General features: G+C 35.3%; 2 protein-coding genes across 3 annotated transcripts; one reads left to right on the forward strand and one right to left on the reverse strand.

Annotated features, from left to right (window-relative positions):
* Positions 1-209: 209 nt before the first annotated feature.
* Positions 210-19,270, forward strand: LOC120315880 (T-cell receptor-associated transmembrane adapter 1-like). Of its 2 annotated transcripts, none has more exons than XM_039360883.1 (6): positions 210-309; positions 10,500-10,616; positions 12,459-12,495; positions 13,331-13,401; positions 15,352-15,410; positions 17,436-19,270. In XM_039360883.1, exons 2-6 carry the CDS (start codon positions 10,502-10,504, stop codon positions 17,688-17,690), a joined length of 537 nt encoding a protein of 178 aa, XP_039216817.1. In that variant the 5' UTR covers positions 210-309; positions 10,500-10,501; the 3' UTR covers positions 17,691-19,270. The 2 variants fall into 2 exon arrangements, with proteins under 2 accessions (XP_039216817.1, XP_039216816.1); XM_039360882.1 differs by having other exon boundaries at positions 17,433-19,264.
* An 18-nt stretch (positions 19,271-19,288) lies between these two features.
* LOC120315879 lies at positions 19,289-26,934 on the reverse strand. The gene is made up of 4 exons (XM_039360881.1): positions 24,536-26,934; positions 23,940-24,003; positions 22,744-22,831; positions 19,289-20,847 (listed from the first exon to the last, which is right to left on the reverse strand). Exons 1-4 carry the CDS (start codon positions 25,943-25,945, stop codon positions 20,733-20,735), a joined length of 1,677 nt encoding a protein of 558 aa, XP_039216815.1. The 5' UTR covers positions 25,946-26,934; the 3' UTR covers positions 19,289-20,732.
* Between the last annotated feature and the right edge of the window lie 805 nt (positions 26,935-27,739).

Raw genomic sequence — 27,739 nt, forward strand, 5'->3', positions numbered from 1 at the left:
ATATATCTCTGGATTTTCTATGAAAAATTTAATAAACCTCAGTTGAAGAATAAAGATATTTACTTTCATACTTGCAATGCTAAATTCAGTAAAAGAATTCAGTCAATGAAGAAAAATAATTGAGCGTTTATTCATGGCTGTTATAGAATGCTCCACTAGACTACCACATTTCCTGTTTGTAGGATTTAAACTTGAATTTTAAATGCCCAGATGAACTCAGTGTTGAACACACAAAAGTCAGTTCTTGTGTCTCTGACTGAGACCTATTTTTGTTTCCGTTTGTTTCTATAACCAGCAGGAAACTGAACAGTAAGTATGTTTCCTTTATACCATCAATTTCAAGTATCTTTAAAAAAAAACTATTCAAAAAGTTTATAAATCCAAAGGCAAAAGAGCTCAATGTCTATTCATTTTGATAATATTCATAAATCTTAATTTATCTTTAGATAAGTGGAAAGAAACATTATTATTAAATATTTGTTGGGAAGAACTAATGTTAGCGCTCAGTAATTTTTACTTGAGTTTGCTTCGGAGACATATACTTTGAAAACTAGAAACCCAACTAAATTCTGATTAATTCTCTTTTAGATAATCCTTTAAAACTTACTCTAGCAGGCCATATCTGTGTTTATGCTGGTTCAGGGTTGTTCAATCATATAATGAATTTGCCTTTACCGGGAGATGGGAGCTCCAGAACTTTATTTATGTCACAAATAAACAGAGAAGAATGTTTGTTTGTTCCAAGACAAAGGCAGAATTACAATTCTGAAATATAAATTGTCTTGCCTTTGAGTGATATTGTGTGGAATGGGAAAACAATAAACCATAGGTGATCCCTTAATTAAAACAGTTGATACTCCTGGAGATACGAATCCCCAACATGATCTTTCTTATAAATATATTTACCTTAAGATGTAATGCCATGCATGTCTACATTGACTCAGGTCTTAATGAATTCAATTAAATTTATTCCCAGATAAGCGGATATAAGGCATCAATCATTATTCCAGTCATTTTCATATGCCAACTGTTTAAAGCATGCAGAACCTTTTACTCCATTTAGTTAGTACTGGTGCTCATTTGAATTTCAGTGATTATTTTAGTTCCTTTGAGATTTCCCTACTGTGATTTGCTTGTAAAATGGTATAGACAGTAAAGGCAGTAAAAATGCATCCAGTATTTTCTTAATATGCCAAGAAGTACTTCCTTCTGTTAAGCTCAATTCAGTGTGATGGCCACTTCTTTTATGATATAGAGATTTTAATCCTAGTGGTGATCTTCCTTTAGCCAATACTTCATTTTTTATAATTTCTCAATACAAAAGTAGCTATACAGTGGAATACCAATATAAAATTATATTGCAATCTGGACACTTTTGATTAATATTTTGACAAAATGATGGTTTCACATATAATGACAATTGAGTGTATGATTAAGTCTGACTGAGGTAGTTGCTTTAAAAAAAGGTTCATATAGCATTGCAAAAACAGAGTTGTAAGCTAGGATCATTGCTGCAAGAAGTAGGCAATAAAATCAATTACTGATAGGAAATAAAGATTCTGCTCTTGCATATTCTTTTTTTCAGATGCATGCTCTAAGATTACATATCCCAATGGCAGAAAGAAAGAGACAATTATAGATATGTAATTAAAAAGAATATTTCAGCAATTTTACAAGATGTATTAACCCAAGCACATCCAAAAAGCAACAGTTGGAGAAATCTGATTAGATTACATTAGAGTTGATATAAAGGGAAAGATGAATGCATGCATATTCATACCGTAGTCTTAACAAAATATTTGGAGATTTGCTAATTGGTGTTAATTGTTGTTATGGTTACATTCTGAGCAGGATTTGAGAATGATGAGATAATTGTTACCAAAGATTTTGATAGTATTATATATTCTATATTTTATAAAAATAGAATAGCTACAAAATAGAAACAAAATGATAGATATGATGCTATCGTAGAGTGATTCTGTTTTAGTATTTTTTCTAAAAAGTGCATTACATTTCATTTTGATCAATTCTATTGATTTCAGCCAGAGATACTTAAATATTATCTAAACCATAGATATACATATCAGAATCCCTCTAAAAATTTGCCTCTCAATCATGATTTCAGTGCAATAGAAAGGGAATAATTAAATAATCATATAAATGGCATTAACTTTATTTTAATTATATAAATCAAATTTAACTCTATCTTATTTATTTATCATGGCCCTCCTACTTTTTAACATCTACTGCTGCTGACGTATCATCTGAGAGCTAAAGCCATACCTCCACCTGGAACAAGGTGTACATTCATGACTAACTGCAAATGTTGCAGTATATTAGTTTCAATGGAATAATCCTGGTAAAACAATATTTCTTGTTGTAAATTCTTGCATTCGTTCTGTAATATTGTTTGTGGGAATAATAAGATCTTAACATTGAAATATGGATCTTTTGCATAGGCAAAGACAAGGTGGATCCAAGCCACTGATTATCATATTTTTATTTATGTAATAACTTATTTATATTACAATCTAGTGCTCATGTACCACTAAGATTAATTTTCAAACAGTTAAAATTCATCAAATAAAGGATCACTTGCAATAAATGAAATACAACAAAGTGAGCAAATAATTAAATCAAGATCAGGCGAATGCAACAACTTAAATGAAGCTTTAAATATAGTTCTTTAAGAAAATAAGATAAATGAACCTATTAATAGAGTCTCAGCCTAGTTTATTCAGGCTGAGGGATCCAGAGTTTATGTGCAATCATTGGAAAATTGTCTGACAACTGAGGATAACAATGGAACTCTGTAGTTAGAAATTGTCTTTCCGTTGAATTCTATGGCCCAAATATTCTGTTATTGGATATAATGACGACTAAGATATCCTGGGCCAAAAGAACAACAACTATTTTTTCAACTGTGTCCAGAAACAAGCTGGGAATCAGGCAACATACAGTAGGTATGGAGATTCCGAGTCATCCAGGTCATGGTTGTCCCAAAGGTGTTTTTTCAAGAAGCAACTGGATTTTCTTTGTTTTTTCCTTGAAGATGTTTCGCTTCTCATTCAAAAAAACCTCTTCAGAACTGAAGATGCTTCTTCAATGAGAAGCGAAACATCTTCAAAGAAAAACAAAGGAAGTCCAATTGCCTCTTGAAAAAGCACCTTTGGGATAGGTATATCTCACCTTGTACTGCATTCTAAACCAGCCTTTAACATTTTTCCAGTCCGAGAAATATAGCAATTCAAAAACTGGTATAGTTTGCCTTCTCTTGTCATCAAAGTGTTAACCTGATTTGATGATAAGGCAGCTTTAGTGTGGGATAAGAAAACCATTGGTGAATCTCCTGCAAATAGGAAAAACATCTACTTCTCACTGTCTATACTATGGGATAGGGCTGGGATAAGAAGTGAGCATTGATATTTAGCAACCTATTAATTTGGTTATCTGTCAGAACCTGATTTGTGGGGTTACAGTTTTCCTGCTTTGCTGGAAGCCCACACTCATTCTGTGGATCAGACACCACAGCCACCACTAAAGTCCTGCTAATCTCAGCTTCTCTTGCTACAATGTTCTTGTGCTTGTCTGTTTTTCATGCTGACTTTCTCACTTGGTGTTTCTTGCTTCTTGGAGGCCTTTGTCTTATAAGCTTTCTCATTCTGCTGTTTGCTTTGTTCTCTTTGCCTCTTCATTGGTCTCTCATCTCTCTCTCTTTCTTATTTGCTCCGCTTTCTTATTTTTGCTTATTTAAGAGTTTTATTCACTATTTTTTCTTGTCCTCTCTAGCTTACCTGCCTCACTTTCCATTAAAACATCTGGTAGACAGCCTCTGCCTCCAACCCAGAGCCCCTTCTTGCTTGAAACACTGCCAATATCCCTTTTAGCAAAGGCAAAAGTTTTTTGCTTTTTCACATGTGTAGATAAGCAGTCCCTGGAATGTCTCGTCAGTGCTTTGCAATGTGTGAGGCAGGCATAACACAGGCAAATTCTTGACCTTTCCTGCTGCCCAGCTAAAGTGGCTTTGGAGAAAAGTTGGCAGCAACTGCAGAGTAATGGCATAGCCAAAGCAGTTAAAAGTGACTCATGGCCTCTATTGCGTTATTATCATAACTGTTATAGCAATGTCAGAAAGTGTACATTTAGTACATTGGTTTGTGCGGGGATAAAATTGAATACAAAAGTTGCTGAAGAGCAGAGAAGGGGGTAATGTAAAGATAACCAGGCGAGAAATGAAAAAAAAAAAATGCTCCAGTCAGTCAGGGATATCTCTGCGAAGTCCCTGGCTGCAAAATGACAAATACAGCAGAGTAATTGAAAGCTTGTTCCTTTTTGCAAGCGTGCTATGCTGTGCCACACATTAAAAGGGGAGGAGCTTTGATTTCTCTGCCATGCTTGCCACTTTGAAACCCAATGACCATTATTACAGATACTCCTGACCACTTTGTACTTTCTTCATTGCATTTGTTTTTGCAGTAAGGAAAAAGGCTGACAACTGTGCGGCAAATGATGATGGCTGAAAGTCACTAATACACTTTGGCTTCAGGAGAAAGAGGAGGCAGGACAAGGCACAAATCCCTATCTGTAGACAATGTTTGTCCCATAGTTCAGAATAAATGTTGCAAATGTGCCTTTGTGGTGTTTTCAGTTAATCAGCATAGTTGTTGAAGGTTGAGTTTATAGCACTGTGGCAGCACAGGCAGGTGGTACAAATCCCAGAATACATTTCATTAAACTCACTGTTTTGTTTTGAATGTTGACTTGCTCAATAGTCTTTTATATTTTCCTAAATTTCTCATATGTTTGTCTATGTTACCTGTTCTGTTTGATTTCTGACCAGATTTTTGAAGAACACAAAAGTTATTATTTGACACTTTTAAATAGCTTCATTAAGATGGTTTCACTGATATATAGTACATAAACTGCCTGTTTTTTAAAACATGTAAATTTGTCAGAAAATAAAGGAAATAGTGTGCTATTTTTCATTTTTCTGACTTTAACATGTGTGGAGAATATCTTACTTGTTTTGTCATTTATGCAATGGTTTCAAAATTTCTGGAAAAAATAATTACAACTTTTCTGACACATTCTTCATAGAGCTTACAGAATTAGCACAAAAATCGAGTTTAATACAGATTTGTAATTTCCTATGTGCCTATGTACTCATTTTTAAAAACATTTCTGAAGTAGAATTTAAATGTTCTGCTTTCTTTAACAATTCTATAATAATTGTTAACTTTTTATGCCTCAATATGAGAAAAATGGATATCCATTTTTCAATATATGAGCAAATAAAATTATACATTTTAAATGGGAACATACAGATACAATTAATTCAAAATTGAATATATTTCACACACACACACACACACACACACACACACACATATATATATATATATATGTTTTCTGAGGTTTTCGCGGGTATTTGTATGTAGGTCTTTGGTTGTTCGGGTTTTCTCCCACGTAAAATTGGAAGTGTCTTGGCGACGTTTCGACGAAGTCCCATTCGTCATCTTCAGGCTGGTGCTTTCAGCTTCGTGCCTCGAGCAGCAGTGTGTGGTCTTGGCTGTTTCTTCCTTTTAACTGCCAGTGGAGGTATGAACTGATTGGGTGGGAGCTTGGCTGTGTTCTGATTGGGTGGAGGTGTGTTCTGATTGGTTAGGGGCTTGGCTGTGCTCTGATTGGCTGGGGGGTTGGCTGTGCTCTGATTGGCTGGGGGAGTGTTCTGTTTGGTTGTGCTCAGGTTAGTCTGAGTTGCAGAGGGATTCAAGATTTTGGGCTGCCCTGCCATTCCTTGGCTTCGCGTTCGTGGTCGTGCTTCCTCTTCATGGAGGGTGTCAGTTTGCTTCATGTATGGATTGGGGGGGTTTAAAGTGGCTAATGATGCAGCTGTGGTCTGGCTTCTGGTTTGTGGTCGTGCCTCATAGTCAGTGTGGCTTTGGGTTTGTTTTTTGCGTGGATGTTTGGTGGTGACATCCTGTGTGGTTTTTGTGAGTGTGGGTCTGGTATCATTTTTTGTGTTAGGGAGTCGTTTGTCAATGAGGGCGGGTTTCCAAATGGCTGGTAGGCGGGAGGTATCATCTCGCTTGTTCATGCTGTGTGGGCGTTTTTCTATCTCGATGGCTTCTCTGATTATTCTGTTATTAAAATGTTCACTTTTGGCAATGGTTCTGGTATTTTTAAAGTCAATTTCATGTCCTGTGGCTTTAAGGTGTTGGACCAGGGAAGATGTTGGTTCCTCTTTTTTGACTGAGTTCTTATGTTCTTCAATGCGTGCACTTATTCTTCTGTTGGTTTGTCCGATGTATGTGGTGGGACAAGTGGTGCATGGGATTTCGTATACTCCTTGATTTTCTAATTCAATTTTATCTTTGGGGTTTCTAAGGATGGTGGATATTTTTCTGTTTGTGCAGAATGCTGTTTTGATGTTGTGTTTATGGAGGATCTTACTGATTCTGTCTGTGGTGCCTTTTATGTATGGGAGGAGGGCTTTGCCGTTTTCTTGTTCTTCGTCTTGGATTTTAGTGGGGGTTTCTTTTTGGATTAGGTTTGTAATCTTATTTCTTTGGAATCCATTGGATGTTAGTACATTGGTGAGAGTGTGTAGTTCGGTTTTTAGGTGTTGTTCGTCAGCTAAGCGTTTTGTTCTGGAGATGAGTGTCTTGGCTACAGAGTTGATCTGTGCTGGGTGGTGGTGTGAGAGAGCGTGCAGATAGCGGTTTGTGTGTGTTTTCTTCTGGTAGATGGTGTGTCCTAGGGAGCCATTGGATTTCTTGTAGACTAAGACATCCAGGAAGGATGATTTCTCTCTGGGAATGATTCTTTGCTGGATCTCTTCGCTAATGGGGGAGGCTTTTATTTTGGATCTGGTGGTTTTTTCCAGGTAGAACAACACCTAAAACCCGAACTTGAATCCCTCTGCAACTCAGACTAACCTGAGCACAACCAAACAGAACACTCCCCCAGCCAATCAGAGCACAGCCAACCCCCCAGCCAATCAGAACACAGCCAACCCCCCAGCCAATCAGAGCACAGCCAAGCCCCTAACCAATCAGAACACACCTCCACCCAATCAGAACACAGCCAAGCTCCCACCCAATCAGTTCATACCTCCACTGGCAGTTAAAAGGAAGAAACAGCCAAGACCACACACTGCTGCTCGAGGCACGAAGCTGAAAGCACCAGCCTGAAGATGACGAATGGGACTTCGTCGAAACGTCGCCAAGACACTTCCATTTTTACGTGGGAGAAACCCGAACAACCAAAGACCTACATACAAATACCCACGAAAACTCAGAAAACAAATATTGAACCTCTACGGGGAGGAAATCCATCTCTGACCAGGACCTATGAAAAACTTGAAGTCCAAAGAGCTCTTCATTTTATGCGACCTCGCATTCCTACGCAACTGCCGAGATCAAAATCTAATCCCCACATGTTTCCAACTGAAATTCCACTCCTCCAACTCTGCAGCCACCAAACGGATCCTGAAAGAACAGAATTGGCCCTAATCAGAAATGAACTTCACACAAAAAGATTCCTCCTAGACCGAATTAACAAAGATCTCCTCACACTCCACCTCAAACTCAGCAACAAGATCCACCCTGCACTTTGGGACAAATCCAAACAACTCGCCGTCTGGAGAGCCGAAACACAGACCACCTCAAGACAGATACACACACCAACAAACTCCGAAGACTACAAGAACACCAGAAACAAACCCCTCCTCCCTCACAGCCACACATGAAACAAACAGTGCATAACATCTCAGATAGGATCCTCACCAAAGCCGAAACCAATGTCCTTTCCAAAGATTCAACTTTGCAGTCGCTCCCAAACACATCCCCACTGAAACCATTATATGTGGAGTTGAACCAGCCTGACTAAAATCAACCCCGACGACGCCAACAGAATCAGACTCGAAATCACCAACATCCTCTGCACCAGCAAGCCACCCAAAAGCAACTTACCCAAAGAGGAACAGACAGCACTACGTAACCTTAAAGAAGACACCAGCATAATAATCCTACCAGCAGACAAGGGCAACGCCACGGTGGTTATGAACACATCTGACTACCAAACCAAATTAACCAACCTACTCCAAGACTCCACATACAAACCCCTAAATACAGATCCCACCACCTACCTGGAAAAAACCACCAGATCCAAAATAAAAGCCTCCCCCATTAGCGAAGAGATCCAGCAAAGAATCATTCCCAGAGAGAAATCATCCAGATGCCCCAAACTCTATGGTCTCCCCAAGATACACAAGGAAGGAACCCCACTCAGACCTATAGTCAGCTCCATAGGCTCACCTCTACAAAACCTAGCCAAATTTCTCGCCAAACAACTACAGCCCTATGCAGAATCCATCACCTCACACGTAAAAAACTCATTCCAGTTTATAGAGATCATAAAGAAACAAAACTTACAGCCCAGAGACCTACTAGTGAGCTTCGATGTCATATCCCTCTTCACCCAAGTACCTATCAAAGAAGCCTTGACAGCTATCCAAAACAAATATAACCCCCCCAAACACATCTTAGATCTGACCAACCACTGCCTATCCAACACATACTTCATCTACAATGGACAAAAATACAAACAAACAGAAGGAGCACCCATGGGATCACCCCTCTCACCTGTCATTGCCAACCTCTACATGGAACACTTTGAAACCCAAGCTCTAGAAAAATCGGATCACAAACCCAAACTCTGGCTCAGATACGTAGACGACACCTTCATAATCTGGCCACATGGGAAAGAAAAACTGGACAACTTCCTCACACACCTCAACAGCCTACACCCCAAAATACAGTTCACCATGGAAACAGAAGCTAACAACCAACTTCCCTTCCTGGATGTCTTAGTCTACAAGAAATCCAATGGCTCCCTAGGACACACCATCTACCAGAAGAAAACACACACAAACCGCTATCTGCACGCTCTCTCACACCACCACCCAGCACAGATCAACTCTGTAGCCAAGACACTCATCTCCAGAACAAAACGCTTAGCTGACGAACAACACCTAAAACCCGAACTACACACTCTCACCAATGTACTAACATCCAATGGATTCCATAGAAATAAGATTACAAACCTAATCCAAAAAGAAACCCCCACTAAAATCCAAGACAAAGAACAAGAAAACGGCAAAGCCATCCTCCCATACATAAAAGGCATCACAGACAGAATCAGTAAGATCCTCCATAAACACAACATCAAAACAGCATTCTGCACAAACAGAAAAATATCCACCATCCTTAGAAACCCCAAAGATAAAATTGAATTAGAAAATCAAGGAGTATACGAAATCCCATGCACCACTTGTCCCACCACATACATCGGACAAACCAACAGAAGAATAAGTGCACGCATTGAAGAACATAAGAACTCAGTCAAAAAAGAGGAACCAACATCTTCCCTGGTCCAACACCTTAAAGCCACAGGACATGAAATTGACTTTAAAAATACCAGAACCATTGCCAAAAGTGAACATTTTAATAACAGAATAATCAGAGAAGCCATCGAGATAGAAAAACGCCCACACAGCATGAACAAGCGAGATGATACCTCCCGCCTACCAGCCATTTGGAAACCCGCCCTCATTGACAAACGACTCCCTAACACAAAAAATGATACCAGACCCACACTCACAAAAACCACACAGGATGTCACCACCACACATCCACGCAAAAAACAAACCCAAAGCCACACCGATGATGAGGCACGACCACAAACCAGAAGCCAGACCACAGCTGCATCATTAGCCACTTTAAACCCCCCCAATCCATACATGAAGCAAACTGACCCCCTCCATGAAGAGGAAGCACGACCACGAACGCGAAGCCAAGGAATGGCAGGGCAGCCCAAAATCTTGAATGGGACTTCGTCGAAACGTCGCCAAGACACTTCCAATTTTACGTGGGAGAAAACCGAACAACCAAAGACCTACATATATATATATATATTATATATATATATATATATATATATAATATATATATATATATATGCTTTCTGAGGTTTTCGCGGGTGTTTTTGTATATAAGTCTTTGGTTGTTCGGGTTTTCTCCCGCGTAAAATTGGAAGTGTCTTGGTGACGTTTCGACGAAGTCCCATTCGTCATCTTCAGGCTGGTGTTTTCAGCTTCGTGCTTCGAGCAGCACGAAGCATGAAGCTGAAAACACCAGCCTGAAGATGACGAATGGGACTTCATCGAAACGTCGCCAAGACACTTCCAATTTTACGCGGGAGAAAACCCGAACAACCAAAGACACATATATATATATATATATATATATATATATATATATATATATATATATATATATATACCCATATCCAAAGATCTTTTCAAAGAAAAAAAGTAATGTTTGTGTTTGTGAAATTCACAAATGGATATAAATTCCAGCATATCAAATGTATGCCAAATTGAAAAATTTAAATGAACAAAATTCTTATTTTTGTTTATATTTGTTCTCTTATTACAGGAATGGAGGCTAATCAGTGTACCATTTGCTGGATACCTCTTTCTTTTGTAACTGTAATTATGATAATTTCTTTACTGAAAAATATTTCATACTTCTTGAAAAACAAAAAACAAAAAGGTAAGGAAAGCTGAAGGAAAAGATGTAGAATAATGTAAGTTGTAAATTACAGAAATAGCAGGAAGTGAGGTTTTACTTTCATCTGCAATGGAATAAAAAGAGTAATTATTTATCTGATCTCAGTAAAGGTAGTTCTAATTTTTGCTAAGGCCACATTAAAAATAATCTCAGCTCTCATATATTTATAATTATAAGATACTTTAAGTTGTGGTTTAACAAGAAGAAACTTGCCAAGTTTAATCTTCCCTTAGTAAATGACTATTATAGCACGATGGCTGTTGAAGCTTCTTCTTTACAGCTGTTTCTAGTTATTGTACAAGCTCCTGAATTCATATTACTCGATGCAAATGCCTTAAGGTACCATATGAGCCAAAAATGCATTTCTATAGTCACTGCCAACACCACTACCACCACTCTCAGCCAGAAAACACAAATAGCCCAGATTTTGATGTCTCCAGCCTAATGCTATTATTTTTAAAAAGGATCCACCAAAACTGCAGAACATTTGTGGAATGCCGCAAAGCAATACTACATACACACATACATATATTTAACTCTATTTTTTTTGTTACAGCCTGTTATAGAAGGCACAGAATGGGAATAACAAAACCGTAAGCAAAGACATGAAAGGCAGGAGACAAGAAAAAGGGTCAATGAATTCTAACTCAGTACCATTCAATACCTTTTCCCATGCATTTCTATCTTTGCTCATCATTTTTACATCCTGCTTGGTATATAATGTGTCATTCATTGGCATTTTGCTTTTTCATATCTTTCTTTCTCTGTCTGTCTCTGTCAGTCTGTCTGTCTCCTATCAAACTATTTACTTTTAGTTTTTGCTATTCACTTTCAATCCTTTATTCCATTTCCCCTATAAAATGTAATTACCTTAGTCTTTGGTATATAAATGTTCAGATGCATACTATTTGTTGCGTCAAACCATCTAACCTTTGTTGTAGATAGTCTAGATTCTTAGCAAACACATATTATTTTGCATCAGAATGTCACTTACATTCCCATTCTCAGCAATACATTTCTGCAAGCAGTGTTGTATATTTTTCTATAGGTGCATTAAATACTAAAGGAGATATTACTTATCCTGTCTTCCTTTTTGCTCAGTAGCATTCCATTTATTTTTACACATGCACTCTTACCAACATTAGCAACTAACCTTCAACTCCATATTTGCAGTGAAGGTTGCATGATTCAAGCCTATTCTTTTTATTTCTATGTCCTAAATCAACATACGGTATATGCAATCAGCATTCTTGCCACATTAGTACATTTCTCAAAGACTTGCTGAAAAGGGAAAAAATATACAATCTGCATATAGTACAATATTGCTGATATCTTTATTTATTGAAAAGCGCTCTAGGCTTTTCAATAAATAAAGTATATAGAAACATTTTAGACCTGGAACATTGCTCTATCCAAACTTATAAAGCAGTCTATATGCTGTATAGTACATGCAGTGTAAATACTGGCTATAACAGGTTCTTTGCTATTTATTGTATGTAGACTGCTTTGTGAGTTTATCAAAGTAGAAAGAGGAAGAAAAGTGAAGATGGAAACAAGGGCACAGGGCAATTCTGGCAGAAGGGAGACCAGAAAGAAAATAGGCATTAGAGGCCAAGATAGCACTAAGTTGTACCAGGGAGGTAGCAAAACCAAGGAAACATAGCAGTTAGAATCGCATGGTAGGAAAAAAAATGCAGAGAGCATTCCATCTTATCTTTGGAATATCTTTATAAAGAAATATCACATCTTCAAAAATATGTTATATTGAAATGCCAAACAAACCTGTTTTTTAAATTTTGCTGATTTCTTCAAAATGTTTTCCAGGGGAAATTTGTGAAGATTATAATGAATGTAATCCAAGGTATGGCAAAAGTCTTCCTTTTTTGAGGTGGTGTGCTCACATGGAAAGACCTTTATTCAGTGTATTCTAGATCCCAGTGTAATATATGTGGCTTCCAAGTGATACATTTTGACGTGGCTTCCAACTGATACATTTTGGAAACACTTCAGCTCCAAATTATTTTTACATTATTTAAAATGGGAGCTTAATTTTCTAGAATCGATAATAATATTCAGTATTCTGGAAATAAAGTATCAGATTCATGCAGCTTGTTACTTCCAAGAATATACTGCAAACTGTGTATACCCTAGAAATTTTCTGAAAATAATAATAAAAAAAAATGGTAGCAGCCATTGGCAAAGGTTTTTTTATGGGTACTTTTATTATGGCAGCCATTTGTGATCATGACCATAACACAGTCTGAAAAATTCAATTATTCTGAATGGGCCAAAAAGGCTGTGATTGTCTGCTGTAAATGTCCTTGAAGTCAATTATTTATAAGTGGAAAGAAACAATTTTCATGGCTGTTTCATACTCCATGATTCCTATAGTCCCCATAATATCTTCCAAGTTGCATCAGTGGATTTCCACAAACACACTGATTATATTTTCAGGGGACTGCTAGAAATAGAAGAGGAGAAATCAGAAGAAACCATGTTAGCATCTTCTATGGTGAACATCAGAAATCTGTTTCTATAAATGGAAATCTGGATATTTATTATGTTTCTTTGTTAGCTAAACTCAAATAAATCACCTAGTCATATAAATTATATTTTCTAAACAAATTATGCAATACTAATTAATACAATGTGTCCACATTAAGTTTGTTTTAAAACTCTCTTGTACTCTTTTACAGCAATGAGGAATTTCATGCAGAAGCTTATCCAGTTTATGATAACCTTAATCCCTACCATCAGGAGATGCTAAGTAAGCTATACATAAAGTTATCCATTTATTGCATATAGGTTCATACAGCTAACTTGAATTAATCCTTGTAGGCATTTTCTCTTTTTTCTTTCCTTCCCTTCTGGAAGACTATCTATAGTCTGTAGTCTATAGTCTGTAGTCTGTATCTCTCTCTCTCTCTCTCTAGTATATAGTTTATATGCTTTTATATTTTATATTTGTGTCTAATATTTATATATATGAGTATATATTACATTACATTGCATTGCATTACATTATATTATAATATAATAGATAAAATATACTAAGGTTTGGAGGATATTTGGAAATTACCCATCCTTAGTACAACAAAAAAGTTGGTAACAAATGTTTATATCTTTTTAAAATGTTTTAATATTTTTAATTTCTATATATCGATACATACAGTAGCTATAAAAAGTATACTCGTTAAACATATTTATTGGAATTATGGGCAAAAAGGTCAACCTTGGTCTCATCAGACCATAACATATTTATCCCCATGCTTTTGTCAGACTTGATATAGTTTTTTTGCAAAATGTAGCCAGATTTGGATGCTCTTCTTTATAAGAAAAAGCTGCTATCTTGCCACCCTACCTCACAGCCCAGACATATGAAGAACAGGGGAGATTGTCGTCATACGTAATACACAACCAGTACTTGCCAGAAATTCTGCTTGGTAGCCTCTTGAATGAGTTTTCTTTTTTAAAATCAATTTTGATGAATTTGTTTTGATAATATAACTGTTGTGCCATATTTTCCCACTTGTTGATGACTGTCTTCACTGTGTTCCATGATATAGCAATGCCTTGGAAATGGTTTTGTACATTTATCTTAACTTATACTTTCCAACAATGAGATCCCTTTGATGCTTGTAAGTTCTTTGCAGATCATGGTTTTTGCTGAAAGAAGTAACTAGTAAATATCAGAAAAATCCTACTAGAATAGCTGAACTTTATATGGGCTTGATCAGAGTCACTTTATTTAATGGCAAGTGTGTATCGACTTTTATAATATCTGTTTGAAAGTGATTAGTTAATTCTGAACACAGCCACATCACTATTTATGAGGGTGGGTACACTTATGTAACCACATTATTGTAAGCTTTTTATTGTTATCCTGCCTCAAAGAAAGATCTCCGTTTGTTTTTAATTGAAGCATACAGCTTATATGTTATATTAAAGATGCAAAAAATTCCCCAAGTGATTTATTTTGGTCTGATATTTTTACATCTCAAATATCTGGCATTTTAATAGGAATCTATAGACTTTTTATATTTGTTTTTATTGTGATCAATAGTCCATATAAATGAATATAAAAACAATTAAATATATGGTAATCATTGCTGATTATTTGAATTATTTGTGTTAACTGTTGCCATTGAAAATTTGGCCACAATATTAGTGATGTTGTTATGACAATCAGAAGATAAAAACTTTTGTATACTAAAGATTTGCTTATCTGGAATATTGTTGCAAGGAACTAGAATAAGTAAATTCTTCTAATTACCATATAATCATGCTTGAGTTATGGTTTTGATTTCTCTTGAACTCTGTGGACAAGTCCATTCAAATAACTTTTTAAAATTTCTACGTCTATGGAGATTCTCAGTCATTTAGGTCATGGCTGTTACAAAGATGCTTTTCCAAAAGGCAATTGGACTTCCTTTGTTTTTTCCTTGAAAACATTTCGCTTCTCATCCAAGAAGCTTCTTCAGTTAAGTTTAAATATCTACCCAGCAAGAAAGTGGATGCAGAGTACTATACTGAGCCCTCCAAAAGCCCTTCCTTAATTTAGAGGAAGTGAAATATGTCAGGTATTTACCAGCACAGTATAGTTATAGCTGCTACGCTGCATGGTATTGAAAAATAACAAGCTTAGTGCAGAACTTTATGATTGATAATAATATAGAGTAACTATTTTAAAACATCCTATTTCAAAAATTATTTTCAGATGAAAGTTGCTATGAGAAAATGAATGTCCATTCTCCCAGATCCACCACTGATGTACAGGTTTGTACATGCTTCTTTATGTAAATGTTCTTTAATTTGTAACAGGTTTTTTTTCAGAACCTTTTTTTATGGTGCTGAATGATCTATCTAGATCTTAGCTGCCCTAAAATACAGGATTCCCCTTGCAAAATCTTGGCCAATTTAATGTTTAATTTCAGCCCTGGAATATATATAAATCTTCTTTATCAGATATGGCCAATTTAATGTTTAATTTCAGCCCTGGAATATATATACATCTTCTTTATTTATTTATGCCCATTTATTATTTTAATTTGACTTATTACTCCATAACAAAATTATGGAGTCAAGAGTTCCAAGATATTGCAGGTAAATTAACATGTAGATACAGTGGTCAAGATAGATGTAATGTTAAGCCCAAGCTCAGAGATGAGACAGTGAAATCTCATTGAGTCCGATCCTTTATTTGCTTACACCTAATACATAGAACCTTGCCAAACAAAAGCTATAATTTTCTAGGCCAGCGGTCCCCAACCTTTCTGGTTTGGCGGGGGGGGGGGATAGTTTCTTGCAAGTGGAAGGTGGGCCACCACTCGTGCAAGAGAAGCTTTGAGTGTGCACATATACACTCCCATTTGTGTGGTCCAGTTCCGAAGAAGCTCAGCCCAATAATGGGCTGGGGGCAGGGATTGAGGACCCAAGTTCTAGGTTACTAGGCATACCCAAGAGATTCAAAATTACAGTTAGCCTGAACCTCTTCTCCCTCCCCCATCCAGTTCAGGACTGCTGTTTCTTGATTCAGATCTCTTTCTAAGAAAGGTCTAAGTTGGCAAAATTATCCCACTGTGCTGCTGCAAGTACACATTCCACGTAATAATACGATTTGGTGTAAGATAACCTAGTTAATTACGATTAACAAAGGGTCTGTGAATTGGATTGTGCATTAACAAGATTCATTTGGAACCCTCCTGAATTTGATAGGAGATATGCCTAAATATGCTTGAACATGGCTCCTATTTGCTGCTCAATTCTTAAGATCAACACATTAATCTCCAAGTTGGAAAATATAAGTGTGTGAATCATAGATTAGCATTCAAATGTTACAGATATTGGTAGAATCTGTGATTTCACACAAATAAGTAGCTGTCTACTAGGCAGACGATCATTTTCAGGATATTGGAGAATCACTCTGCCAAATTCTGCTTCATATTCTGCCATAACTCTAACCTAATAAAAATTAAGTGTGCAACTATGTGGTTGCCTTGCAAATTTGGTTAATGATAATTGTGCTGAGGAATTACTGACATTACCAGAACCTTAATGGAATAATCTCTGACTTATCTGGCTATCTCATAACAGAGCAACACTGCTGCAATAACTCATTTACAAAGATGCTACAAAGGCAGTTTATTAACCCAGATAAGAGCCCTCCAGTGGTTTGTGTGAGTGGGGATAAAGTAGGACACCACCAAGTGAAGTAGAATTGTGTGAAATCAAGATACTGAACCAGTTCATCCAAATAGAGAGTAAAATAGGGGAAATGACCTAGTAATGAATAGACTTTTCTTATATAATATGACTCAAAGATGACTGGGGATAATGACAAATCTTAATCTTTTGGGTTTAACAGGAAATCAAGAGTCCTATAGTGGAGTTCTTGATTTGCAGGAAGCTCAATGTCATTCCTAAAAGCTTATCAGGTTTAATGAAATTCACTAAAATTCCAAAGATTGCAATAAAAATGTATCAGCAAGAAGTATTTAGATAAGCAATTCAAATTGAGAAAGAGAAACCAATATTACATTTTATGATCCTATTCCAATGGATTCAAGAATGGATCAGTGGAGGTAGAAAAGGCAATATTCCAAGGTAAAAATGATGAATTGATAATAAGGTAGGAAACCGGCTAAGGAAAAAGTCCTGTTTCCAAGCAGTTACCAAACACAAATTTATATCATTTCATTTAGGTGTATCATACAACTGACTTGTTACTTTTACTGTTAGCTGTTTGCCATAATAGTAAATGAAATAACATGATCAATATGAATTGTTTCTTTTTTGTAGCAGATAGCTGAACGCCAAATGTGCTATGCTTCCCTTGATCATAGTGTCAGAAGAAAGCACAAAATTCAGCCCAAAAAGAAATATCCTACATTAGAAATGGGTGAAAATCAACTTACCAGAAACACCACCACGCTGTCTTGCATTTATCTCAACAGTGAACAACTCAGTGCTGAAAATAAGTTGACTGAAAACACTTCTCACGTTGATTCGTTCAGAGAGTTTGGTTTAAAACACAAGGCAAACGATGTCATGTTTTAGTAACCAAATAATTTTCTCAAAGTAAACATTCACTAAGACAGTCAATTGCCAAGTTAGGTAAGTGATCGTTTGAACAAAATATTTTGTGCCACTGAGTTCTGTAGAGGAACAATTTATAGAACTTTCTGAGACTTTTAATTAAAATATTGCCCACCATTTGACATGGTGCTTAGAGTAGTCTGGATCATGGAAGAAGTTGTCTGAGCAGTGGAGAAACTTGCTTAGCCCTTTAGCATGCCAGTGGGGAACTGGTTATATACCCTCCACCTGGTTCATATATGAGTAGGAGCCAAATTACAATCTTTGCTATAAAGCAGTTATATTCCATTAGAAGATTAGAACCATTAACAAAAAACTTGCTAACTTCCTGACAAAAACTTATTCATTCAGCTCTACTCAGTATAATTATAACTTGCCATACTGCATGTATAATAATATCAGGAAATATTTAAGGTTAATTAGGGAATAATGTATCAGCTTTGATTCATCTATTTAACAGTTGTACAGCTAGCAAATGTAATGTCGGCATGTATTTAGTTTCCTGCTAGTTAAGAACTGCTAGAGTCAATCCCAATTACTCAATGAGAATGTAATGTCTTGAGCATCTGAATTAAATGGTCTGTAAAAAAAGTAGTAAATGAGGTATAAAAATAAATCTCCAAGGAAGAATTTGACATTTTTCATTGTATTTAAGTAATTGTTATTGACTTTTACACCAGTTTTATAGTGTATTCTATAAGAAGTGATATTCCTAATTACCCCCCAGATATACTGTATCTGTTCAATTCAGTCCAAAACATTGTCTTGTAATAAAAACTACCTGAATGCATTGGAAATCTCATAATATAGCAATGAAGTTTGAATGAAGCATTTTATTGTCTTGAAATCAATTGATGATCTTTAAATCTGTCTTATACCTTTTTTGATTACTAAGAAACAATAGCATTTTGTTCCTAGTGAACAAATTCAAGAAAAAATTGATATAGTTGGTATTTTTACAGGAAGTAAATATTTAAATATGACATTTCATCTAATTTGACATGAAAGTAAAGAATTAGTTCCAAAATATGTATTATATAATGCTTCCTCTAATAATTATTTCATATATTTTAACTTATGCCTAATTCTTAGAATTACACAAATGCTAATGTGCATATGCAAGATCATCTAGAAAAATATATGCTGCAAATCATGTTTATCTAAGAAGTTGAGAATAACCTGAGCTTGATTATGTCATAAAATTGTGAGCCAGCAGTTTTATTCTGAATTCTTCAACTATTTCTGCCTATGTGGTATGATTGGGCAGTTGGCATGGTCCAAGGATCTTTCATTAAATGTTATAATTTGCAGGATTGAGGAAGCATGGTCTCTGTACTTCAGAAAAGCAATTTCCTCAAGATGCATGCTTCCCATCCTTTAAATGCTACAGAAATCTCTTCATACTGGGATTGAGATGTGTTTGGAGGCCCTGGCAAACACTGTTGATTTTGGGTGTTATTTATGTGGTATTTCTCTGGTGACCTTGCTCCCTTTTAAATTATGTAAACTGTTCAGTCTTTTTGGAGTTAGGTGGTCTAGGAAACCAATAAATAAATTCATTTTGAACAGGAATCAAGTTATTTATTCATATAATACATAATACATAAATAAACATAAGTAATATAATTTAGCAAAGTAACATATTTAAACCCACGGACTCCTGGATTTCTCTCTTAATCCTCTTTTGGTCCTAAATAGGATGGAACAATAAGGCAATTTCTTATGACTAGAAAGTTACTTCAGTTAACTTTCATAGTTATATAGTTCAGTAAGTTAACTATCATTTTTTGATTGATGAATATAGAACCAACAGGAAAGTATATTACAGTAGTATTACAGTAGCAGAAGACCAACACTGACATTCTCTAAATTCCGCTGAAGATGTTACTTAGTCTGGTAACAAAACACTCAGAAGCCAATCCACAAGCTTGGAGAATGAATCTCCACTCTCACAAACAGTGAATACTAGAGGTGACAGAAAGAATCCTGAAGGAATGGTGAACACGAATTGAAAGTATGCTCTTTGACTACTTAAGAACCAAGTGCCTTATCACTGTGCTACTAGTCCCCTCTACAACACAGGTTCCTTCTTCTCCTCTCCCACTTTTTCTCAAAAAGCAAAAAAAATAAGATTGAAATGACTTTCCTTCACAAGACAGCCTTATAGAATTGAGCCTTTGTCATCTCTGCTGACTGAGAACACCCAACAGTAGGGAACAGTTTAGTTGCTGTTACCCCCAAATAACAGTATCTATTGTATTTTATTTTTAATTTATAGTTTTTTCTATAAATCAAGCCTTCCATGCTTAGTTTTGGGTAGCCTAGAAAATTGATAAGCAAATGAAAATAAGGAAAGACTTATCCTAGGTGAAATTAATAACCTTACAGATTCCAAAAGCAAACTTATAACAAACTCAGTCAAAATACAAACATATTAAAATGTTTATTAGACAAAGATATATATCAAATATTAGGTACATTTAAAATAAAATAAAAATACAAAAATGGATATTTTCATATTTACTCTTTATCAATGAAATAAAGATTTTTCCTAAAGCATGACCTTATTGAATAGTAAGTTAAAAGCACTATATAAAAACACATTTAAATCTTGATTATGCCCCAACTTCCAATAACCTTTTTCTAGAGGTGCAGATTAAACAAATTAAGTACCACAAAAGATGTTTCTTATAGTCACTTAAGCTGAATAAATCACCAAGAAGGCAAAAACCAATTAATGAACTGTTGAATTTTAGAAACAGTTTCCATTATCTCCATAACTTTCAAATGACATAGAATAATTGCATAGAGATGAATGCTGAACTATATTAGTAGTTGTTATTTCTCCATTTTCACTGCAGTCTTTTAGGTCTATTGCCCTGTGCTAAAGCTGATGAGTTAAAGAGTTAAAGAAGTGGTGAAAATATTTTACTACCTTAATTCAGGAATATTCCACTTAATTTGTGTTCTGTTTAGAAATTACTGGGATTAAAATATATTTTGTTAAAAAATATCATTTTCCTCTCCAAATCCTTCCAGAAATGTTTCCTCATAATCCTTCTGTATGAATTCACTGCTTCTGATTCTCCCATCATTATAGCTTAGCTTTCTGGAAACTCTAGCAAAGAAACAAAACTTGATTAAACTGATACAAATACCAAGAAAAAAGCAGCACAGTTATATTGACCATATCTTTTTTAACTGAACCCCCCCCCCCAACTTCCGTATGTCCATACATAAACAATAAACTAATGATTCTCTGATGCATTTCAAAGAAATTCATACATTGACATTAACATAACAAGTATCATAACGCCCATCAAAGCATATTATGCCACTGATCTTGATGTTGTATTTCAGAAGATAATAATTTTAACTTGTATAACTTAGCATACAACATAGCAAAATAATCTTTGTTTTTAGCAACTGTCACTTGTAATATCAATAATGCATGATATACAAGAAACTCATCATTGATTTCTGTTAGTGAAATGTAATGATCAACCAATATGAGTTCTTAACGCTAACAGCAGAACGTATGATATCTGCTAGTATCCATCACTCTTAGTTAAACATTTTCATATGAAAATGTTTATATTACTGTGAATATTAAAAATATGTTATGAAAAGTTTTGTACATCAACATATGCAGGGTATTTTTAAAAAACAAAGTAACAACAACCCTGGGCATTTGACTGAACACAACATTAACTTAATATAATTGATGTTGATTATCTTTAGACAAGTCCACCTGTTGTTACCTGGTCTAACTAATTCAATCGAAGATAACATAACATTGTTTTCTTTCCTTTTTTATGAATTAGTTTATTTGGATTAAAGTTAAATAAGTCCCTGTATTAGCCTTTTCCCATGCGTATCTTGTTTTTCCCCACATTGAAAATATACTGGGGAAGAGCACAGCTCCATAGCAAAGCATATGTGTTACCTGCAAAAGATTCCATTTTGTATAAACTGTGAAAAACTCTTGCCTAACCTCTTCTGAATGAATGTCAGTCAATTGGGATGAAAACTATAACTGGGAAAATGGATTGACCATTTGGGAAAACAAATTGTTTCAGATAATTTCTATTATTTTACACAAGAATGACTGTTTCACAGTAAGCTTAAATATAGTCTCTTTCATCTATTCACTTTCCTTTATTTTTGAATTCTAAAAGAAATTAATGTCCAACTCTAATAGTGGATAATCTCTGGCTATTAATGCCTGTTTCTCTTCTCACTATGGTATGCCCATAATTTATCATTTTTCCATAAGCAATATAGCAATACTAATCATCTCAGCATATTGATAAAGGAATAATTAATCATCTCAGTGCACAGTGAATAAATTCAGTGACGTAGAGGAACACACAGAGATAAATAATGTTGCTTTGACTGGACCTTATTTTTATTTATCTGTGATCATTCATGGTAATTCTCCCCTTCCCTGAACTGCCTGCTATTAGAGTATTATGTAGGAAGGAATGTACAGTAGAAGAGGACACCAATGATCTTTTGTTATATTGTATGTTCTAATGCAAGAAACTGTTTTATAATCCTACAAAACATGTCTTAGATTACCCATGAGCAAATTTTAGCATCAAAGCCATATGCAACTCCTTTGGAAGTTTTGGGACCCCTTATAACCACTCCACTTTTCCAATGCTGTGAGGTAGATACAAAACTATAATGCAAGTACAGTAAACTCTTCATAGTTTAAAAACAAGGAATACACTCTGATCTACCAATTTTATATGGGTATCTCTCCTGCTCACAAGGGCCTTTGATTCCCTGGACCAATTTTTTTTAGATATGATTCATGATAATAGAAAGGCTATTGATCTTGCCTTAATTGTAGCTCATAAGGATACCTGAACATTTTGTCACCTCCTTTTTATCCATTCACAAAGAAATATAAGAAAGGAATTGCTATCACTTTAGGTAGTATGGACAGCAATATACATTTGATAGATAAATAAATGGAACACTGGAAAGAAATTAAAATATTGCTTACTTTGGTATAAAATTCTGTGACTTTCTTGAAAACTCACGATCCCGCAAATACCTGGGAATATTTTCATTCATATCTGAAATCCCAGACTCTTTGAACAAATTAGATATGGATTAAAAAGTGTCTGTTTAAATATTTTGGTTGTAAATTATTAAAAAAAACAACAACGAAAACAAAGATATGAAAAGTATAAATACTGTCTCTTTAGCAGGTTGAATAATGATTAATCTTATTGTAAATTTCTTATAAACCAAGTTAAACTAACTTCAAATGTGCTTTGAGATGTGCAGTTCAGAAATGGGAAAAATAGTAAAAAAATTACTCCCATTATATTTTAAACAAATTATCCAAATTCAGTATGTAATACACATATTGTTGCATTACCTTCTGACACCCTTCTCTATATGATAATTCAAAAGTCAAAAATTTCATACATTAATATTCATATTACTGAAAGTAGGAAAAACAAAAGCAAATGCAGATGGATTTGTCAATCAGTGGACACACAAAGAAGTTTAAAAATAAACTTAGAAACTTCAACCCAATGATCTAATATTACGAAAACAATATTCCCAATTACCGTATATGCCGGCGTATTAGGCGACCCGGCGTATAAGATGACCCCCGTCTTTATCGCCGAGCCGCATTCCTAGAACGTCGTCTTCTATGCCGGAAACTACCAGTATTTCTGGCGTATAAGATGACTCGGCGTATAAGACGACCCCCGTCTTTGGCACCAAGTTTAGCGCTTCCGGAAGTTGTCTTATACACCGGCATATACGGGTATATTAAAAATTAGGAATATTAGGAAATAAGTTCAGACAGAACCAGAAATAATGTTGGGATGTCATTAAAACCCAAAATTATGAATTTGTGCTATTCTGACAGCATCTGCTGACCCTATTTATTGTTTGTTGCCTATACTGTTTTTTTTATAGAGCATAAAGGATTAAAAATCTACAGTTGATCTAATATTGACATTTGAATGTTTCTTGGGATAAACAATTAATTGCCTAACTCACAGGTGTCAAACTCGCCATGTCACATGACGTGTCGCGAAGCATCGTGACTCTTTTTGCCTTGCTGGCAATGGGATGGGCAATGATGAAACTGCAATGGGCAGTTTGACACCCCTGGCCTAGCCTGATCAAAGAACAATACATTGTTATATAGTTTTCACTTAAATCTTTTAAACCAACCTTCCATATCAGCAACTGAAGTGGCCAAAAAGCCATGGCCTGAAGAAACAGAACCTCCATAATTCTGAAAATTAAAAAGTTTAAAATTTTTAATTTACATCAACCTGGATTGCTGATGTCCCATAGTAAAATTTAATTTAGTAATAAGCTTCTACCACATTTTTTTTCCATTCTGCATTACTTTATAGTTTCTAAATATCAAGCTATTTTTGCAGATGATTTGGATCAAACATTATCCTTCATCTGCCATACATGTTAAATCTGTCACTTGGATATAAAAATTTAAAAGAAAAAAAATTCTAGCATCCAAATATTAATATTCTTCCATAATCTAATTCACACATTAGAAAAGAACAGAGATAAGGAGAACTACATAGTGCCATAACATCCAGTAAGACTCTTAGTTTAAGAGATTAGTTAAAAATAGTTGTGCTAAATTCAATGATGTTTATACCTAGGTACATATAGGACTTTGTCCTGTAAGTAAGTTCATGTATTTTAGAAATGTTGCCTATAAATAAACATTTTTAAAGGGTTTGGTACTTTAAAACAATTTTTAGGTTTGAAGGCATTATAGAAGATTATATTTCACTTACCGTATTTGATGCCAAACTGTTTTTAACAGGTGAATGCAATGTGAACGCTGCGTCATTTCTAATGGTTTTCCAGCAAGGAAATTTCTGATATATTTTGTAAGAATTACTACATTTATTTTTTAACCTTTTAAAAGGCGAATACTGAGAATCTTCATTACGAAAATGTGCCGCTCTTTTAATTCTGGCAACAGCAGGCAGAGTTCTTATTGGAGAATTAACAAGGGCATTTACAGTTTCAGATATCTGTACTCCTTCATATTTTTTTAAATTTGCTGCTCTTAGAAATGTTGGAAATTTGGGAAAACCTTCAGAACATAATTTCTGGTACAGATCTTCAATCGTACTGTTTGCTTTTTTAGGGAAATTTGAGGACAGATTATCTAAACCCGAAATGTGTATGTCTGCAGAGTTTCTAGGGCTCACGTATATATTTGAACACTTAAATGGTTTCTGTGGCTTTGGAGAACACAATTCCTTATATAATTTTTCAAATGCATCTTCATATTTCTGTTTATAAGAAATTGGACTTCGGTTAACATGAAATGATGAAAAAGAATGACTTCGTGGTAGTGACACAGTGGCAGTGAAAGTTTTAATTTCATGATTTTTTAGTCTGTTACAGGTTTTCACTGGAGACTTGCTTCCTTGTAAAATGGAATTTGTTTTGCCGTTCAAGGACAAACTTAAACTTGAAGTAGTTTTGAATGCCATAGTACTCAGTTCGCCAGTTTCTCTTTCTGCTTTTGGATTAAATGTTGTATCTAAATCTGCAGTGCAAAATGTATGGGAAAAATCTTCAAAACTTTGATTCTTTTTTACATTGTTTGAAGATAAAGGGAAACAAGTTGTATTATTGACCAAAAATGTTTTATCTGCACAAAGAGTTCTAGGGGGAAAAGTTTCCTCTGTAACACGTTTTCCAGTACTTTCACTGTATGAATAATCTTCTGCAATACCAGAACAGTCTATTATCATTCTATCTGAGTTCTGAGATCCAGCAGATTCTATTCTGTAAATACTTTTTTCTGAGCATTGTATCTGACGCTTTGAATTGTAAAAAGGACTTCTGTCGCCATTACTTCCTTTAGATAATTTCTTGTTTTCATCTTTTTCAACAATGAAACGAGGTGTCAGATTTAGTACTCTGAACTTTCTTGTTTTCTCTTTGTTGGTATTAAATTTTGCTTTTTTAGAATGACAATATCTGTATTTGTATCGCTCAGTTAATGAATTTGAAAAAGATTTTTGGGATACTTTACCGAACAGTCTGCTAAGATTTTTTACCATTCCTGGATACAAATCTGCTATTGTGACATTATTCCACGAACAGTTTTCATCTGCAGATTCATACATTTCTAAAAAGCTACTCTGGCCAGTTCCATTATTAAGAAGCGATTGGTTTTTAGGCATAATCCCGAGCTCTGAATGTGAAGCAGCAGAAATGGACAGTTCTGGAGATCTCAGGGATAAAGGGGACAACTGCTTCCTCTGGATTGTATCATACCCTGTTAGATCCAATAAAATGAAGGTACAAAAAAGTAGTACTTAACATTGAATTATTTACATTATTTAATGAAGACACTTAATATTTTCTAAAATGTCTATGATCTGTTACAATGTCACTCTATAACTTGATTCATTGAAATAATTCATGGTATACCCTATTTCTTAATTCACTGCAGTGCTGGTTATTTATTACACTTGTATGCTATGGTAATCAAGTATAGTCCTGTTTTACTTTATAATAGATAAAACTACAAAATATAAAATAATATTGTAATACCATTATAAAACACAACAGTAAAACTCTTCCAACGTAGTAATTTGAATTATACCCAGGAACCTATCAGCAGCCAATATAGCATCCATAATACTGTACAGATATTATATGTGTGTTGTACAGGCTTTTACTCTCCAGTATGCAAGATGATGCACTTTACAACCATAGCAGTTTCCAAGTAGTCTTCAAAAAGAGTTTCATCAAAAAAAAAAAAAACATATCATGGCACTCTACTCTAAAGGTGATAAAGCCGTAAGTTACTGATGCCAAGGCTCATCATCCAGTTAGATCCAGTTAATTGTGTAACTATCTAATGATACATAGAACACAAAGATACCGTATTTAAAAATTATTCTTAATTGCAGAAATAAATTCAGCTAAACTGTGACTTCTCCAAAGCTATTTTATAAATTGCAGACTCAAAAGGATATGAAAATGTAGATTTATATATCTAAACTTAGGTCAAATATGGCACAGTATGTCAAACTGTGAAATATAATCATATCATTCTACAAGGAGAATAGAGCAAATAACTTTATGGAGGACTAGAAAATATTCCTATGAGATAAAGTAGTAGTTAATGGTTTTAAAACATTTAATCTGTCAGAATCCAATCATATTTCATCTTTAATTATCAAATATAGAAACTCCCAATTCTGCCTTCTTTGGATTCTGCCATAAGAGGGAGAGAAGGGGGAGAACAAAGGGGCTTTATGGCCCTCACTTCCTTCAGTAGACTTCAAAGAGCTGAATGCTGAATGTGTGTTTATTGTAACCTATTGTAACCTCAAAGCGTTAGCATCCAGAGAACATTAGCATTAACAAAGAAGAGTATTTGCCTTTCATGTAGTTATCTGAAGTCTCCATCCAGACGGAAGAAAGAAGAAACGGGGTGGAATTGTGATACTTGAAACTATCACTGGGAAGGGGGGTTGATGGGGTGGGACTACTGGGGAACCCCTTAAAACCTTGAATGGGAGAGCTTGGACCCCAAGTCCTGTCTAGCATGCCTGCAACCATTTTCTCTTAATAAAGGATTCCTGTTGGAAGAATTATTCCAAGAGTTCTGTCTTCTTAAGATGCAAAGTGGGGTGGGTCCTTACATTAGACAGGACTTGCAAAATTAATCCACCTGGAAGGAAGACCCTTGCCGGGGGATTTTGCAAAAATTTACCATGTCAGACAATGGAGCAAGAGAGGGGGAAAACTCCCTGGAAAGAGAGCCGCTGACCCAGTTGGAACCTTGCCAGATGTTGGGATCCGAGAGGTCAGATTCCTTAGTAGAAGAAGTGGTGGAGACACGGGACCACAAGCCTCGCTGGTCAATGGGTGTTGGAAAGAAAAGTGAGTGGGGAAAGGAATCAAGAAAGGTAACCCTGAGACGGGGGACCAAGCAACCAGAATGGAAGCAGGAGATGGAGAAA

This window comes from Crotalus tigris, unplaced genomic scaffold (genome assembly GCF_016545835.1).
Source record: "Crotalus tigris isolate CLP2741 ecotype Arizona unplaced genomic scaffold, ASM1654583v1 scf7180000019174.36918, whole genome shotgun sequence".
In the NCBI taxonomy this organism is placed as follows: Eukaryota; Metazoa; Chordata; class Lepidosauria; order Squamata; family Viperidae; genus Crotalus; species Crotalus tigris.

Excerpts from the sequence above, each read along its gene's own strand:
- LOC120315879 (XM_039360881.1), bottom strand. The coding sequence starts at position 25,945 with ATGCCTAAAAACCAATCGCTTCTTAATAATGGAACTGGCCAGAGTAGC. Across the intron at positions 24,004-24,535 it reads ACAGTTTGGCATCAAATACG|AATTATGGAGGTTCTGTTTC; the intron begins GTAAGTGAAATA and ends TTTAATTTTCAG. Across the intron at positions 20,848-22,743 it reads TCACAGAATTTTATACCAAA|AGTTTCCAGAAAGCTAAGCT; the intron begins GTAAGCAATATT and ends TTTCTTTGCTAG.
- LOC120315880 (XM_039360882.1), top strand. The coding sequence starts at position 10,502 with ATGGAGGCTAATCAGTGTACCATTTGCTGGATACCTCTTTCTTTTGTA. Across the intron at positions 12,496-13,330 it reads TATAATGAATGTAATCCAAG|CAATGAGGAATTTCATGCAG; the intron begins GTATGGCAAAAG and ends ACTCTTTTACAG. Across the intron at positions 15,411-17,432 it reads GATCCACCACTGATGTACAG|CAGATAGCTGAACGCCAAAT; the intron begins GTTTGTACATGC and ends TCTTTTTTGTAG.